This window comes from Podarcis liolepis (assembly GCF_965112155.1).
Source record: "Podarcis liolepis genome assembly, chromosome: 13".
Classification (NCBI taxonomy): domain Eukaryota; kingdom Metazoa; phylum Chordata; class Lepidosauria; order Squamata; family Lacertidae; genus Podarcis; species Podarcis liolepis.
Genome location: NC_139573.1, coordinates 48,007,980 through 48,025,146, shown reverse-complemented (window position 1 = coordinate 48,025,146; position 17,167 = coordinate 48,007,980). Strand labels below are relative to the sequence as shown.

Below are 17,167 nucleotides of genomic sequence, written 5' to 3'. Positions count from 1 at the left end.
TCTCTTTTTTTCTCTCTCTCCCCCCCCCCCCCCGCCGCCTTGCCCGCCATTCTCTTCAAGCGCCGCCTCTGGTGGGGGTGAAAGGAGGCCGTGCTGAGGGAGGAGGAGTCGGGGGAGCATATTCAGGGGGGAGAAAGTGGGGGGGGTGTTAGAAAATGAAGGGTTAAGGTGCGTGGATGGGGGGGACGAAGAGGAAGAAAAGCTCGGTGTCAGGTGAAGAGATGGATCTCTTGAGGTCTCTCTTTTTCCCCGTCACCCTTTAGTGTGACCAACAGCAGCCACTGGTCACCCACTCTCGTGACCAACAGCAGAACCCAACGCAGCGGTGCAAAGCACAGGGGTGGGCTTCACTAACAGGGCGCCCCGAGCCAGGACAAAACCGTCCTTATTTTCTTTCTGAAATTGTTCTTATTTTCAAAACAATTCCTTTTGCTACAGTTGCTTTTCCTGTGACCCTTTAGTGCAGGGGTCAGTAACCCTTTTCAGTCGTGGGCCGGTCCACTGTCCCTCAGACCATGTGGTGCGCCAGACAATATTTTGAAAAAAAATAAATGAACGAATTCCTATGCCCCACAAATAACCCAGAAGTGCATTTTAAATAAAAGCACACATTCTGCTAATGTAAAAACGCCAGGCAGGCCCCACAAATATCCCAGAGTTGCAGTTTAAATAAAAGGACACTTTCTACTCATGTAGAAACATGCTGATTCCTGGACCGTCTGGGCCAGATTTAGAAGGCGATTGGGCCAGATCTGGCCCCCAGGCCTTAGTTTGCCTACCCATGCTTTAGTGTGACCAACAGCCACCACACTGTCACCCTCTCTCGTGACCAAGAGCAGAACCCAGGGCAGAGGTGCTAAGCACAGGAGCAGACTTCACTAACAGGGCGCCCCAAGCCAGGAGGAAACTGTTCTTACTTTCTTTCCAAAATAGTTCTTATTTTCAAAACAATTCCTTTTGCTACAGTTGCTTTTTATGGATCTTCATAGGAGGTACTTGTACAAATATAGTTGTTGTTGTTGTTATTTTGCACCTACCGTATTTTTTGCTCTATAAGACTCACTTTTTGCCTCCTAAAAAGTAAGGGGAAATGTGTGTGTGTCTGATGGAGCGAATGCAGGCTGCGCAGTTATCCCAGAAGCCAGAACAGCAAGAGGGATCACTGCTTTCTCTGTGCAGCGATCCCTCTTGTTGTTCTGGCTTCTGAGATTCAGAATATTTTTTTTTCTTGTTTTCCTCCTCCAAAAACTAGGTGTTATGGAGCGAAAAATACGGTACTCGGCTCGGCAGCCTTGGGAGGCAATCTGCCTGCACTGCCTTAACTCGAGCGCGGATAAGAATGCAAAAGTACAGATAATTTATTTATGGCTAAGGTCACCAGCAGCAAGGAGCAGCTTTAGACCGCAGTCCTATGCGCACATTGTTGTTGTTGTTTTGTTGTTGTTGTTATTTATTAAATTTATATTCTACCTTTCATCTGAAGAACGCAGCACGGTTTGCAGTATAAAAACACAGAAATGCATAACAGAAAAGCAGTAACACATTTAAAAGGCCATGCGTTGTTTAATCATCCCAAGGCCTGGGAGAACATTTTTGCCTGGCACCTAAAGATATGTAGCAAAAGTGCCGGGCGAGCCTCCCTAGGGGGGGAGTATCCTGCAAGTGGGGAGCCACTGTACAAAAGGCCTATTCTCATGTTGCCACCCTCCAGACCTCTTCGGGAGGAGGCACACGAAGGAGGGTCTCAGAAGATGATCTCAGGTTCAGGGTAGGTTCATATGGAGAGGGACGGTCCTTGGGGTATTGCAGTCCTGAGCCGCTTAAGACTTTATAGTTCAAAACCAGTACTTTGCATTGAAACTAACTGGCAGCCAGTACAGTCGGGGCAGAATCTGTGTAATGTGCTCAAACCGTCTTGCCCCGGTGAATTCCGCACCGGCTGAAGTTTCTGAGCCGTCTTCAGAGGCAACCCCATGTATAATACCTTGCAGTAATCTAGCCTTGAATTCAATGGCACCTAATTCTGAGTAGTCGCGTATGGGAGGGCACCAGCTTCCACCACAGTGGTGCCCCAGAGTTCACCCCTTTGCTTTCTCAGTAGTTGCTATAACAGAAAGAGTCTTCTTTGGAGATCCCTCTTAGCTGAGGAAGATTGCCTTCCATGAACACGGTTGTAACAGTGATTCCGTAAGCGCCTGTGGAGGCCAATTCTGGAACCACGTCCTTCCACAGTGGGGACATAGGTTTCCAGGCGGGAGTCGATCACAGTTTGACAAACCTGCCTTCCTCTTAGCGCGTTTCTCCCTTTCGTTCTGAGTTCAAGTGTCTTCAAAGCCCATGTCACCTTTGGTAAATGCTATTCTCTAATTGAAGCGTTCGCCCACCAGTGTTTCCCAATTGTTGGTGTTTATACAGTGGTACCTCTGGTCGCAAACGGGATCCATTCTGGAGGCCCGTTCGCAACATGAAAGGAATGCACCCCGCATCTGCGCACACACGGGTCGCGATTAGCCACTTCTGCGCATGTGTGCGACGTCATTTAGCGCGTTTGCGCATGCGCGAGCGGCAAAACCCAGAAGTAACCCTTTCCAGTACTTCCGGGTTGCGCAGTACATATCCTGAAAGTATGTAACATGAAGCAAACATAACAAGAGGTATGACTACTACTTTTTTAAAGATTTGCCTTGAGAGACTCTTTAAACCTCTTTTGTTGACCACAAGCATTATGCTTTCCATTTTTAAGTTCGGAATAGAATAGTTGCTTTGGAAGACAATACAGTGGTACCCCGCAAGACGAATGCCTCGGAAGACGAAAAACTCGCTAGACGAAGGAGTTTTTCGTTTTCTTAGCCGCTTCGCAAGACGCATTTCCCTATGGGCTTGCTTCGCAAAATGAAGCTTGCCCCGCAAGCTCCGGGGATAGTGGGGAAGCACAGCGCGTCTTCCCCGCTGTCCCCGGACCTCTTTTGAAGCAAGGGGCGGCGGGGAGAAGATCGCTTCTCACCGTTGCAAGCCCCACAATCTCCGGGAACAGAGGGGAAGGCGCGTGCGCCTTCCCCTCTCTCCCCGGACCCCTTTTGAACCAAGGGGCGGCAACGGGGAGAAGCGATTCTCCCCGCTGCCCCTTCCCTTGCTTTAAAACAGGTCCGGGGACAGAGGGGAAGGCGCACGGCGCTTCCCCTCTGTCCCCGGACGGTCTCCATAGGAACGCATTGATTGATTTTCAATGCATTCCTATGGGAAACCGTGCTGCGCAAGACGAAAAACTCGCAAGAAGAAAAAACTTGCGGAATGAATTAATTTCGTCTTGCGAGGCACCACTGTAATCAGGCATCTGCACAATATGACCAGTCCAATGAAGTTGATGTTGAAGAATTATTGCTTCAACACTGGTAAAACCTTGCTCATGGGGGACACTTGCTGTAAGGTAATGCCTGCCCCCGAGCATGTGAAACTTTGGTTGGGCCACCACTGAAGCACATCCCACAGGAGGGTGCGATGCTTGTCCACAGACAGTGGCACATAGCACTGTACTCTTTAAGTGTGCTTACAATGTAATTTGTGCTTGCATCACCAACACCCAGCTGTCTATGCGTTTGTGCAGGTGTGTTATGTTAGGGCTGTCAATCTGAATAAGAAATCGGGTCAGTCATGTAGCTGTATATATTTAAGGTCTATATTTAAGATTATATCTGCATAAATTAGCATACGAAAAATAGTTATACAGGAAAAAGCACATTTGCTGTAACATGTTACAACACACTTCATCCAGCAGAGGCATTTTCTCATTTCTGCCGAATTGAGGGGTAAGAATGTCTTTGTGTTTCTGCACACAAACCTATTTGTTTCTTTAAAGGATTCATAGTAAAGCTATACTCTGCCTTTTAGGACAGCTTTCCTCACAAGCCAGCTCACAAAAACTGATTAATAACAATTTATGGATAACATAATCAGCCCCAATACGGTCAGCAGACACTGATAAATACAGGAGAATATAAAACAGCAGACTCCAGTAAACTAAAAACACAAAATAGAATAGCAGCTATAAAGAAGTTTTTAATTAAGTTATTGCCTGTGAGCTGCAAGCCCACCTATATTTAGTTTAACCAAGGACAGTGATCTAAATGGGATTTACTCATTTGTGAAGGATTACAGCCATTCCTTTTCACATCACCAGACACCTGCAGACAGCCTGCTTGCTCTTCTTTGACAATTTGCATAAGTACTTGTATTTAAAATAGTATTCAAAGTATTCCTTCTGAATCATTGGAAGCATCATATTAGTTGTGCAACACACTGTAAATGGTTTGCTCAGTTTATTGACTAGGACAGCAGTCGTATGCATTTCCCCATAGGATTGCTCTGCAAACATTATAGCTGTGCACTGTGAATGTGTGCATTTGAGTTTATAAAGTGTGTTTATAAAGTTTATATAAAGTGTGTGCTCTTTATTTCACATGCCAGCGCAATAAAACCATCATGCAAGATTTTATGAGCACCTAAAGCGGGTGGCGCTGTGGGTTAAACCACAGAGCCTAGGACTTGCCGATCAGAAGGTCGGCAGTTCAAATCCCCATGACGGGGTGAGCTCCCGTTGCTCGGTCCCTGCTCCTGCCAACCTAGCAGTTTGAAAGCACTTCAAGGTGCAAGTAGATAAATAGGTACCACTCCAGCGGGAAGGTAAATGGCGTTTCCGTGCGCTGCTCTGGTTCGCCAGAAATGGCTTAGTCATGCTGGCCACATGACCCGGAAGCTGTACGCCGGCTCCCTCGGCCAATAAAGTGAGATGAGCGCCGCAACCACAGAGTCGTCCGCAACTGGACCTAATGGTCAGGGGTCCCTTTACCTTTTTAAAACTCTTTAACATACTCTGCTTGAAGCCCATAGTTGCAAAACATTTGGTGCAAAGATCACATGCACTTTTTTAAGCATATCACTGCCATCAAGGCAGAAAAGTAACGCTGCTGGAAATAAAGAAGGGGAAATAACTGCTTTCCACATCCGGTACCCGATGATCCCGCCCCTCCCCAGAAGGATCCTGTGGGGTAGAGCTACCAAACGTAGGGTGCTTCAGGTGTTGTTAGACCACCTTCCACCATCCTAGACCAGTTGTCATGCTGGATGGGAACTGGACTTCCAACAATGTCCAGGTAAATCCAGGTAAATGACAGGGCTGTGTTTTCCCCACATAGGTGAATGATTGCGTAGAAGTCTCTGCTCAAGAACCTTTTACAGATAAATTTATTGCTAACTTTGTGCCTCTGCTTACCACTGTCTTGTGTGCCGTTTTCATTTTTGGAATCTGAGTATATTTTGTGTCTGGTTTTTTGTTTGCTTGTCCATGGGCATTTAAGCACAGATAATGATGAACTTTGATCATAATTCGTGCCAGGGCTGAATGCCTTTCTTTCACTCATGTGAACCTTCCCACTCAGTTATGCAAGGAAACCACAATCTGAGCTAGGAACTTGCAAAATGTGACAGTACGAGCTTTTACAATCTCAGAGGTTGGGAAATCTGCCACCAAGAGCACAAAAGTTGTCATGGCCAAGATACTTGATTTCCTCGCTGTGCAAAAATACTGCTTGTTGCTCTTGTTGGAGGGTTTACCTGATAATTTGGGCATTTGGATAATATGGGCATTTATCACCTAAACCAGTGATGGCCAAACTTGGCCCTCCAGCTGTTTTGGGACTACAACTCCCACCATCCCTAGCTAACAGGACCAGTGGTCAGGGATGATGGGAATTGTAGTCCCAAAACAGCTGGAGGGCCAATTTGGCCATCACTGACCTAAACCATTGTAACCTGTAAAGAGTGAAGGAGGAGGGATCATTTACTTTTGATAGGTCAGATGAACAGAACTGTTTAATTACCTAATTGCAAGTGGGTTCCCGCCCCCCTGAAAAGGGATGTTTCTCTGTTCTCTTCAAGGCCAAACTGGACGTTACATGAAATGTCAAACTTATATTGATGTTTCTTAATAATAATAATAATAATAAAAACAGCTACAGGCAGCCCAATCAAGACTGGAACCACGGAAAGGGCAATTGACCTTCTCCCCGATTCCACAATCCTAATGAAAATTACTGACCTCCCCAAGCTGACGTTGGCATCAGTTTTTAAGCTTAATTGTGCAATTCTTTATCCAAGCGTTGTCTTTTCCCTTGCAAGGACAGACTAGGAAGCTGCAGATTACTTTGCTGCTTCTCTCAATAGCCATCAAGTGTTTGTGCTAGGGATGAGAAACCTGCGTCCCTCAAGTTCCCATCATCTCTAACCACAGGTCATGTGGATTGGGGCTGAGGGGTGTTGGAAACTGAGCGTGCCTGGAGGACCGCAGGTTCCCTCTACCTGATGTGTGTAGCATTTGCCTTTATTTCACTATTTACGGGGGAAAGGGCTCCTGCTGATTTACCCCCGTTGCTGATGGTTGTAGTTCTGATTTCATTCATGTTCATAAGGGCGCTAGGAACAGTGTGGAGAACTTGGGAGCTTGTGAATGCAGCCTCTGCATCTACCTGGTCCCTTGGCTACGTGGCTTGATGCCTTCTACTTTTCTCTAGAGAAAGCCATTTGAACTAAGGTGACATGATGTTTACGTCACATAGACTCCTAGAACTGTAGAGTTGGAAGGGACCACGAGGGTCATGTTGTTGTTGTTCTTTAGTCGTTTAGTCATGTCCGACTCTTCGTGACCCCATGGACCAGAGCACGCCAGGCACTCCTGTCTTCCACTTCCTCCCGCCGTTTGGCCAAACTCATGCTTGACGTCCCCTTCTCCTTGTGCCCTCCATCTTTCCCAACATCAGGGTCTTTTCCAGGGAGTCTTCTCTTCTCATGAGGTGGCCAAAGTATTGGAGCCTCAGCTTCAGGATCTGTCCTTCCAGTGAGCACTCAGGGCTGATTTCCTACAGAATGGATTGGTTTGATCTTCTTGCAGTCCATGGGACTCTCAAGAGTCTCCTCCAGCACCATAATTCAAAAGCATCAATTCTACGGCGATCAGCCTTCTTTATGGTCCAGCTTTCACTTCCATACATCACTACTGGGAAAAACATAGCTTTCACTATATGGACCTTTGTTGGCAAGGGGATGTCTCTGCTTTTTAAGATGCTGTCTAGGTTTGTCATTGCTTTTCTCCCAAGAAGCAGGCGTCTTTTAATTTTGTGACTGCTGTCACCATCTGCAGTGATCATGGAGCCCAAGAAAGTAAAATCTCTCACTTTGGCCACCTCATGAGAAGGGAAGACTCCCTGGAAAAGACCCTGATGTTGGGAAAGATGGAGGGCACAAGGAGAAGGGGACAACAGAAGAGATGGTTGGGCAGTGTTCTCGAAGCTACCAGCATGAGTTTGACCAAGCTGCGGGAGGCGGTGGAGGACAGGGGTGCCTGGCGTGCTCTGGTCCATAGGGTCACAAAGAGTCGGAAACGACTAAACAACAACAAAATTCTAAACTTTTTTCCCCTTCATTTTGTTAGATATCATTTTGGATCATTTCTCGTGCCAAAGGGGGCATGGCAGTCGAGGATCATGGGAAAATGCTGAAAATGATTCTCCCTTCCATCTCCGCTGCCATGCCCCATAGTTAAGGCAGCCTACCCAGCTTGGACTCATGAAAGCTTGGAGGTGACTGAGGAACAGCTCACCCCTCTATGCTTTCTGTCATGAGGAATGCCAACAGGCTGAGCATTGGTGCAAGCAAAGGGCCTGAATGCTTGTGGAGGGTATGTCATTCCAGCAGTGCAAAGCTGGCTTGGAGGAGGAAGGGCGCAGCTCCCCGCTTCCCAAAATGCATTGACCATTGTTTACCGCAGCAGTGAAGAAAGTAGAGAGTTTCCTCCAAAATTAGTGCAGTTCCTTCAGGCTTGCAAAAGCAGGCACGTTTACACTGCAGAAACCGCGTTGCCAACGTTGATGAGCCCTCTATGTATCCCGTGCTGGCTGCACGTTGAATTTTGAAATATTCCCTTTAGGGCTAACGGCTCATGCAGATGGAATCTCACTCATTTCATAATGGCCTCCCCGGGCAGGTGATGGGGAATGAGATGTTCCTCACTCACAAGCCACCAAAGCATTTGTCACGCTGGCTAGTAAGAAACAGGTGGAAGGTCCTTCCTCACATGCTGTGGATTGCTGCTCCCGCCATGGGCCGTGGCAACAAAGAGCAACCTCAGAGGTAGCAGGTACGTCTGCACAATACCTTTTCAGTGTCAGCGGTCAATTTTTGATGGGGTGAGGGTCCTGCGGAGGACTGAAGGAAGCAGGTGTGGCGGAAATCCTTCCTAAAGGCCGTGGTGCCTGGGCTTTGGCCAGTGAGGGAGGCACTTAATATGAGGAATAGTGATTTGTTGATTTAGTTAGCCTTACTGAGAATCTGAGAAGTATCTCTGACGTGTATTTGCTGAACCTTTTACAGTGGTACCTAGGTTCCGAACGGCTCCCAAACGCCGCAAACCCAGATGTGAGTGTTCCGGTTTGCGAACGTTTTTCAGAAGCCGAATGTCCGATGCGGCTTCTGCTTGAGTTCAAGAAGCTCCCGCAGCCTTGGTTTTCGAACTGTTTCAGGAGTCGAAGTTTGAGAACCAAGGTACCACTGTGTTTAAAAAACTTGAGAGAAGAGATTCCTCCGTTTAACCTGTTCGAGTTCTGAACTGTTCTTTGTCATCAGGAAGTTTTCCTGAAATGTCTTTTAATTTTCTGGGCCAAAGGCTTAGCCTTTTAAGTTGGGTGTCCAATTCGTCGTGCCCTCTGCCACCTACTTACGCTATATCATCATCACCATCATCATCATTAGATTTGCAGCAGCATTCCATTATCTCATTCAGAGTTTTGTTACAAATACTGGGGATTGAATTTGGGATCTCGGACACTCAAAACTTGCTTCCTTTGAATCCTGTTATAAGCCCTCTGGAATCCACATGTTGGCTGGCATCCGTCTGTCTCGGGAGACAATGAGATAGTGTGCCTTAGGGGAGGGCGAAGTCAAACCACTGGAAGGTTATAGCGCCTGCTGTAGCTGTAGACACCGATAAAGGAGAGACATGTTTCGTTGCAGCTGGGGCAGATGAAGGCATCCAGTTTTGCTGCTGCAGATGCACGATGGCGTTTCTTCTTTCTGCGCTCCTCCTCCCAGTGGTCATTCCTCCTCTGGCCACTGCTATGGAAGCATGACTTGGCTGATGGTCTCCACGCACCGCTGCTGTCTGCAAGGCGTTCCCACCTGTTGAGACATGATATTTCTACAGAGGGGGTCTTTAGACCTTTAAAAAATAGTTCTTTTTATTTATTTTGAACAAGGTCTTCAGATTTCCAGAGAGCTTGTGGGTAGGACTCCCTGCTTGCCTGCCTCTTTCTCTTTGCATAGGATGGGTAGGTGACTTTGTAAAGCTTTCTCAGCTTTTTCAGAAATAATCACCATAGACATTCCAAACTTACAGATGTTTCATTTGCTAGCATCCCAGATAAAGACCCCAAATGTGGGTACACAGGACCAGTCAGGTGGGGAGGAAAAGTCTCATCATTCATGTTGCACGGAACAAAGTGTTCACGTCCCAGAGATGAATAGCTTTTAAGTTTCCAGGTTCCGACTTAGTCACTATGTGACTTGTCTATTGTTGCTTATAACCTCGCGTCTCATGACGATGACTTGGAGTCTGTCAACTGCTCACAGCCGCCTTTTGTCTTAAAAGAAAGGAGCGATCTGACCGACTCTGGGATGTGCAGTTTCAGATTTCTGGAGAATACCAGTGGCTTCTGGATTTAGCAGTCTGCTTTAACATAGATGTGGCTCCCTCATGGATAATATCACGGTGAGTGGGTGGAATGCCAAAATATATCCTTGCACAACTATGTCTCTGTGTCATAATTGTGCCTACATAGCACACTTTATACTGTATGTGCTTTTCTTTTTTTCTTTTTTTGGAGTATGCTGTATATATATATATCTACCAGTTGTTTTAGAGTTTGTTCGTTTTTTAAGCTGCTTGAATGAAGTGGATTTGTGCATTGAGGATTCTGTTCTTGAGACCAGGGGTTTCAAACCATTGTGTGCCCTTGATTTTATTCCAGCTGCTCTAATGTACACGAGAAAGATTTGAACCAGCCCCTGTGCTCTCAGTGTGTTGCGTTTCGATGCATATTTACTAAGAGCAGCTGAGAGAACTTAAATCTGTGTGAGCTTTATGTTTCACAGCTGCGAAATGCCTTCCTTCGGCAAGATTCCACACTGCCTCCCCCTTCGCCACACAAACCCTGTCTTTTCTTCCAGTGTTTGTTTGTGAAGAGACTTTTGGGAACGGTGCCTCTGAGCCGTCACACACTCTGGCGTTCAGCCCAGTGTTTTTCAGGAGGAGAAATGTTTCTAGTCAGCAGTCACCCAGCTTTTCTGTTATGGGAAGTAGCGAGGCAACGATCATCAACCCCTTGTTTGTCAGGAGCAGCAGCGAAGGCTCTGTGTGCCGACGGCAAGCGGTGGCTGTGGTGGGATCCTATCAACAAGCCCCTTGTATGTACAGTCATATCTCGGGTTACAGACGCTTCAGGTTGCGTTTTTTCAGGTTACGGACCTGCCGAAACCTGGAAGCACCGGAACGAGTTATTTCCGGGTTTCGGGGGCCGCGCATGTGCAGAAGCGCTAAATCGCGCTTTGCACATGCGCAGAAACGCCGAGTCGCAACCTGCGTGTGCGCAGGTGCGCCGCTGCGGGTTGCAAATGTGCATCCCGCACGGAACACGTTCGCAACCTGAGCATCCACTGTACACTGGTACAGTGGTGCCTCGCAAGACGAAATTAATCCGTTCCGCGAGTCTCTTCGTCTTGCGGTTTTTTCGTCTTGTGAAGCACGGCTATTAGCGGCTTAGTGGCTACTAACGGCTTAGCGGCTATTAACGGCTTAGCGGCTTTAAGAAAAAGGAAACAAACTCGCAAGAACTCGCAAGACGTTTCGTCTTGCGAAGCAAGCCCATAGGGAAATTCATCTTGCGGTACGACTCAAAAAACGGAAAACTCTTTCATCTTGCGAGGCATTCGTCTTGCGAGGCACCACTGTACCTCGGGTTACATACGCTTCAGGTTACAGATGCTTCAGGTTACAGACTCCACTAACCCAGAAGTAGTACCTCGGGTTAAGAACTTTGCTTCAGGATGAGAACAGAAATCGGGCTCCGGCGGCATGGCGGCAGCAGGAGGCCCCATTAGCTAAAGTGGTGCTTCAGGTTAAGAACAGTTTCAAGTTAAGAACGGCCCTCCGGAACGAATTAAGTACTTAACCTGAGGTACCACTGTATTGAAAAATATGACTTTTGTGCTGTCTGGCCCCAAAATGGCGACTAGACATTCTGTTTTGGCAACTGTAACCCTGGTTTAAGGAGCCATTTGACACCAAGCTTATATATCTGTGTTTCTAAAACTGCATGGAGCCTGATAGTTATTTAGTGAGGAGAAAGCACACACTTCTCATCACTTGGTGTGTTCCAAGGCTGAACCATGGAATAGAGAACAGGGTTTTTGTGTGTTTATACTTGGATGTTTTTAGTTGCTTTTTATTGGACTTGCGCTGTCTGTGTGGCCCTGGGTTTTCCTGGCTAGAAAGGACTGTATAGTTAAATAACTGTACAACTAAGCCACTGTAAAGCAGCAAAGGAAAGTGTCCGAGAGACATGTGGAGCAGTGCAACTTTGAAATCTTGGCCTGTGCACAAGATTGTACTGCAGTCTGAAATGCTTTTGCTGTTGCACTTCAGGTTGCCTTCAAAGCAAAAGCATTTCAGAACAGGGCATAACCTTGTGCACAGGCCAAGATTTCAAAGTTGTCCAGCCTGCTCCAGATGAGTGGAGGTGGCATATATCAGCTGGGAGAAGATGTTTTGTGCATGCTCAGAGACACACTTGTGCCATGATTTCCTGCACTGGAGTCAAGGTCCAGTGTTTAAAATAGGCTATGGGGCTGCCACAGCATGCATGTCCCAGAATCTGTGTGAAAATGGTTGTAAGTAGTTGCTTTCTTTCCACAATGGCCTGCCTCCCCCAGTACCACCTGGTCTGACTAACAGTGGATTTACAAGGTGTCATGCAGGGACTTTAACAGCCCTACTACTACAAATTCTGGGCTCCCTACCATGCAAATATGTGTCCTGCTATTGGGCTATGGCCCTAACTCTGAAAAATCCAGGTCTCTCAGCCAGCTAAGAAACTTGCAATGTTATATAATCATAATAACATATTATATATACCCTGCCCATCTGGCTGGGTTTCCCCAGCCACTCTGGGCGGCTTCCAACAAAATATTAAAATACAATAGTCCGTCAAACATCAAAAGCTTCCCTAAACAGGGCTGCCTTCAGATGTCTTCTAAAAGTCTGGTAGTTGTTTTCCACTTTGAAATCTGGTGAGAGGGTGTTCCACAGGGCAGGCGCCACTACCGAGAAGGCCTGGTTTCCTGTAACTTGGCTTTTTGCAGCGAGGGAACCGCCAGAAGGCCCTCGGAGCTGGACCTCAGTGTCTAGGCAGAACAATGGGGGTGGAGACACTCCTTCGGGTATACTGGGCCAAGGCCGTTTAGGGCTTTAAAGGTCAGCACCAAGACTTTGAATTGTGCTTGGAAACGTACTGGGAGCCAATGTAGGTCTTTCAAGACTGGTGTTATGTGGTCTCGGCGGCCGCTCCCAATCACCAGTCTAGCTGCCGCATTCTGGATTAGTTGTAGTTTCCAGGTCACCTTCAAAGGTAGCCCCACATAGAGTGCATTGCAGTAGTCCAAGCGAGAGATAACTAGAGCATGCACCACTCTGGTGAGACAGTCTGCGGGCAGGTAGGGTCTCAGCCTGCATACCAGATGGAGCTGGTAAACAGCTGCCCTGGACACAGAATTGACCTGCGCCTCCATGGACAGCTGCGAGTCCAGAATGACTCCCAGGCTGCGCACCTGGTCCTTCAGGGGCACAGTTATCCCATTCAGGACCAGGGAGTCCTTCACACCCACCCGCCCCCTGTCCCCCAAAAACAGTACTTCTGTCTTGTCAGGATTGAACCTCAATCTGTTAGCCGCCATCCATCCTCCAACCTCCTGTTATTTAGACATGGGGGAATGTGACTCCAACATAGCAATCCAGGGTATGGATGAGGCAGAGGTGTTCATCTGGGATGCCTCCACCTCTCTCAGTTTTCCACGGGAGGAAATACAAGTCAGTGCAAATGACGGGGGGAGTTGGGGGCTTGTTTTTGTCTCCCTGGACTGTCAGATAAATATGTAGATCAGAGGTTAAGAGAGCTGTGGCTTTTGTGGTTGCTGTGCTTAGGTTTTAAAATTGCAGCGTTCAGAGTTCAGCAGGTCTTGTGACAAGCCTAGCGCGGAGGCAAGGGGCTTACATTCTCGCCACCCGCCCCGTCTCCCTAGGCAGCTTTTGTCCGTGACTGTCCTCTCTCTTCTTGGACTGGGTTGATCCTGCCCAGGCTGTCCGCTAACTCCTTGAGGAGCAGGTTGGTGTTTGTGCATCTGCTGTGTCAGTTTGGGGATAGATTAATAGCCGTGAAGCCCAGTTGCTTCCATCCTGGCTGGCGTTGCTGGTAAAGGGGCTTACTAGGAAGCGGAAGGGAGACTACTAATATAATATTGAGCACTTTGCCATGTTCCTCTGTGGGTGGACTATTCTGCTCAAGTTTCTCTTGTAAAGTCTTTTTAAAAAAAAAAAATGGATTTGATTTTTAAAAGTATAAAAATACAACAAAAACAATTCAAAATCCAAATATTGAGATTACTCTGAATCTCCTGACTTCTCCCCATCTCTTCCATGGGTCCTAATGATAATATTTACAACTGCATATCAATGCTGATCCAAATTTTTATCCTTCTGAATTATCCATACTTTCCATTACTATACAAGTGCGGTTAAAATCCTGCTAATGTTTTAACCTGCTTACAGTGGCCTTGTAAGTAAATGATAAACTTTTCCCATTCTTTTTTAAAGTTCTTGTCGTCTTGATTTCTGAGCTTCCTAGTTAATTTTGCCATGTTGGCAGAGTCCATCAACTTGGTTTGTCATTCTTCTCTGGTCGGGGTTGTCTCTTCCTTCCATCTTTGTCTCTTGTGAAGCAGATAGGGCCTCTCATCTTAGGACCCTGCCGAATGATTGTGTGGCTCTGAGAAGGAATTTGGTCCCTGCGGTCCGACTGCCTGCTGTTCTGATGGAATGAGTTGCATGCAGCTTGGCTCGCTTGCTTGAGCCACCTAGCGGTTTTGCTCAGTTAGCACCTTTCTGCAGCTCACCTGCTCTCCGTATCTGGTGTTACGGGCTCTTCTGGGTTGTGTAGCCTGATCTTTTGAGTGGGGAGGGGGAGGTTCTGGGTGGGCGGTGCTGCTTCCCCGCAGGGGCTTCAACTGAATGGCCTTTTGGTTGCTTCCGGGTCTGTGATTCTAGATCAGACATACGGCCCAAAGAAGGTGGTGGACTCTCCTCCATTGGAGGTTTTTAATCAAAGGCTGGACGGCCATCTGTCATGGATGCTTTAGCTGAGATTCCTGTGTCGCCCGGGGTTGGACTAGATGACCCTCAGGGTCCCCTCCAGCTCTACAGTTCTATGATTCTAGGAGCCCGCCATGAGCTGAGCTCCCTGAGCCTGTAGAAGAAGCAAGAGGGGCATAATTCGAGGGGGGAACTGGGCTCTGGGAACTTGTCTCACAACTTTAGAGGGGGGTGTTTCGCACTCATGGCCAGCTCCCTAGCTGCTTGGTCCCCCAGATACTGATGGGAGTTGTAGCATCTGGAGAGCACCAGGTTGGAGGAAGGCTGTACGAGTTGGCCTCTGGTCTCCAACTCTGCTCATGTGACTGTTATGTGGTGGGTATTCCAGACTAATTACAGTGGTGCCCCGCAAGACGAATGCCTTGCAAGACGGAAAACTCGCTAGACGAAAGAGTTTTCTGTTTTGGAGGTGCTTCGCAAAACAAATTTCCTATGGGCTTGCTTCACAAGACGACAATGTCTTGCGAGTTCCTGCTGGTTTTTTTCCCTCCCCCCCTTTTTCTAAGCCGCTAAGCCGCTTATCAGCTGATCCGATCAGCAGATAAGCCGCTAAAAGCTGCTAATAGCGCTAATCCGCTAATCCGTCAATGGGCTTGCTTCGCAAGACGAAAAAACCGCTAGACGAAGAGAATCACAGAACGGATTCTTTTCGTCTTGCGAGGCACCACTGTATGCTGGTCCCGAGGGTTAACTGTGCGGCGAGGTCCGAGTCCAGTCCGAGGTCGAGGGTGCGGTATGGAGGCTGTCCGTCAAAGCTGAAGCGGGGTCCAAGGCAGGGAGTCGGGTGAGGTCAGGAACTCTGGCAGAATAGCAGGACAGGGTGCAGGCAGGAACAGGCTACCAACAATGTTGCTCCTGCAACCTGGGACTGGCCAGCTTTTATCTGCCCCGAGGCATAGGGCAGCCCCGATCCTCTGGTGACTCGCCTCTCCTGGCCTGGAGGCGAGCACTCCTCCTGCGGGAACTTAGTTTCCCTCCGCCTCTCTGCCCTGAGCCTCTGCAGCTCAGGAGAGGCTGGAGGGTTACCGGACCCAGAGGCAACCTCAGCTTCCTCTGACGGGGCTGAGAGTGGAGCACCTGCAGGCAATGGGTCCTCCATCACCTCAGGAGCCAGAGCAGACTCAGCTGGTGCCTGCACCTGAGGATCCAGCGCAGGTGAGGACCCTTCAGGCTCAAGCCCCAGCCCCGGCTCAGCTGGTTCTGGAGGCGGGGAATCCTGTGCAGGCTGGGATTCCTCAGGTTCAGCCTCTGAGTCCGAATCCCAGGCCATCACACTAATAAGCACAGAGGTCAGGCTAGTGGACTTGTTCACGTGGTGTTTGACTTTCTTCCTGTTTGTTTTTCCTCAGGTTACCATGTGATTCCAGAACTGGGCAGAAGCCGCAGTAGATATGCATTCCAACCACAAAGCTGAGAATGGATGCCAGCCCCGAGAAGTCACCCAGGTGGTAATAATAATAATAATAATAATAATAATAATAATAATAATAATAATAATAATAATAATAATTTATTATTTGTACCCCGCCCATCTGGCTGGGTTTCCCCAGCCACTCTGGGCGGCTTCCACAAATACAAAAAATACACTAATATGTCATACATTAAAAACTTCCCTGAACAGGGCTGCCTTAAGATGTCTTCTGAATGTCAGGTAGTTGTTTATCTCTTTGACATCTGATGGGAGGGTGTTGCACAGGGCGGGTGCCACTACCGAGAAGGCCCCCTGCTTGGTTCCCTGTAGCTTTGCTTCTTGCAATGAGGGAACCACCAGAAGGCCCTCGGCGCTGGACCTCAGCATCCAGGCAGAACCCCATTCAGGACCAGGGAGTCCTCCACACCTGCCCGCCCCCTGTCTCCCCAAAACAGTACTTCTGTCTTGTCAGGATTCAACCTCAATCCATTAGCCGCCATCCATCCTCCAACCGCCTCTAGACACTCACACAGGACCTTCACCACCTTTACTGGTTCTGATTTGAAAAAGAGGTAGAGCTGGGTATCATCTTCATATTGATGGACACCCAGTACAAACCCCCTGATGATCTCTCCCAGCGGCTTCATGTAGATGTTAAAAAGCATGAGGGAGAGGACGGAACCCTGAGGCACCCCACAAGTGAGGGCCCAGGGGTCTGAGCACTCATCCCCCACCACCACTTTCTGAACATGGCCCAGGAGGAAGGTGAATAATTACAGCCGAGCTGCCCTATGGAGGTGAGGCTTCACTGGCCATAGGGATGTCGAGTGGCTGTGAAACATTTCCAGGCCTTTCCAGAGGAAGGGGCTGAGCATCACTTGGAAGTGGCGGCTGGATGCATGAACAGGCATCTCATGATCCTTTTCCATCTGTTCCATGGAGAGAAGGCACTGCTTCCGACAGCCATTGATGGTGGCAACCAAGCTCAGCCCTTCTTGAGTCATACACAGCGCTGGTTGGAAACCTGCTATGAGATTCATTCTGGACATGGAACATTCCCTCCCCTCCCCGGTTTCATAGAATCATAGAATTGTAGTGCTGGGACCCCAAGAGTCATCTATTCCAACCCTCTTCAAACCCACAATCCTGAGATCAAGAGTCTCATTCTCCACCAACTGAGCTACCCTAGGACACTGGCGTTTTTGACCATTGCCAACATTTCTATAATTTCT

At 48.1% G+C, this 17,167-nt stretch overlaps 1 protein-coding gene and 1 long non-coding RNA gene across 7 annotated transcripts in view; one reads left to right on the top strand and one right to left on the bottom strand.

Annotated features, from left to right (window-relative positions):
- PLEKHM1 (pleckstrin homology and RUN domain containing M1) overlaps window positions 1-17,167 on the top strand; it is a 43,735-nt gene that overhangs the window by 113 nt on the left and 26,455 nt on the right. The window contains exons 1-3 of one of the 6 annotated variants that reach the window (XM_083470427.1): window positions 37-71; window positions 9,695-9,814; window positions 15,874-15,969. In XM_083470427.1, coding sequence (XP_083326553.1) covers window positions 15,916-15,969 — 54 coding nt within the window. In that variant the 5' untranslated portion in view covers window positions 37-71; window positions 9,695-9,814; window positions 15,874-15,915. Of the gene's footprint in view, window positions 1-36; window positions 72-8,072; window positions 8,189-9,694; window positions 9,815-10,421; window positions 10,510-13,299; window positions 13,482-15,873; window positions 15,970-17,167 lie in introns of those variants that run through there. The other 5 variants (XM_083470426.1, XM_083470429.1, XM_083470430.1 and 2 more) reach the window with 5 other exon arrangements.
- Window positions 13,688-15,862, bottom strand: LOC310690961. The gene is made up of 2 exons (XR_014518301.1): window positions 15,190-15,862; window positions 13,688-14,853 (listed from the first exon to the last, which is right to left on the bottom strand). It is a non-coding gene; the product is annotated as an uncharacterized lncRNA (long non-coding RNA).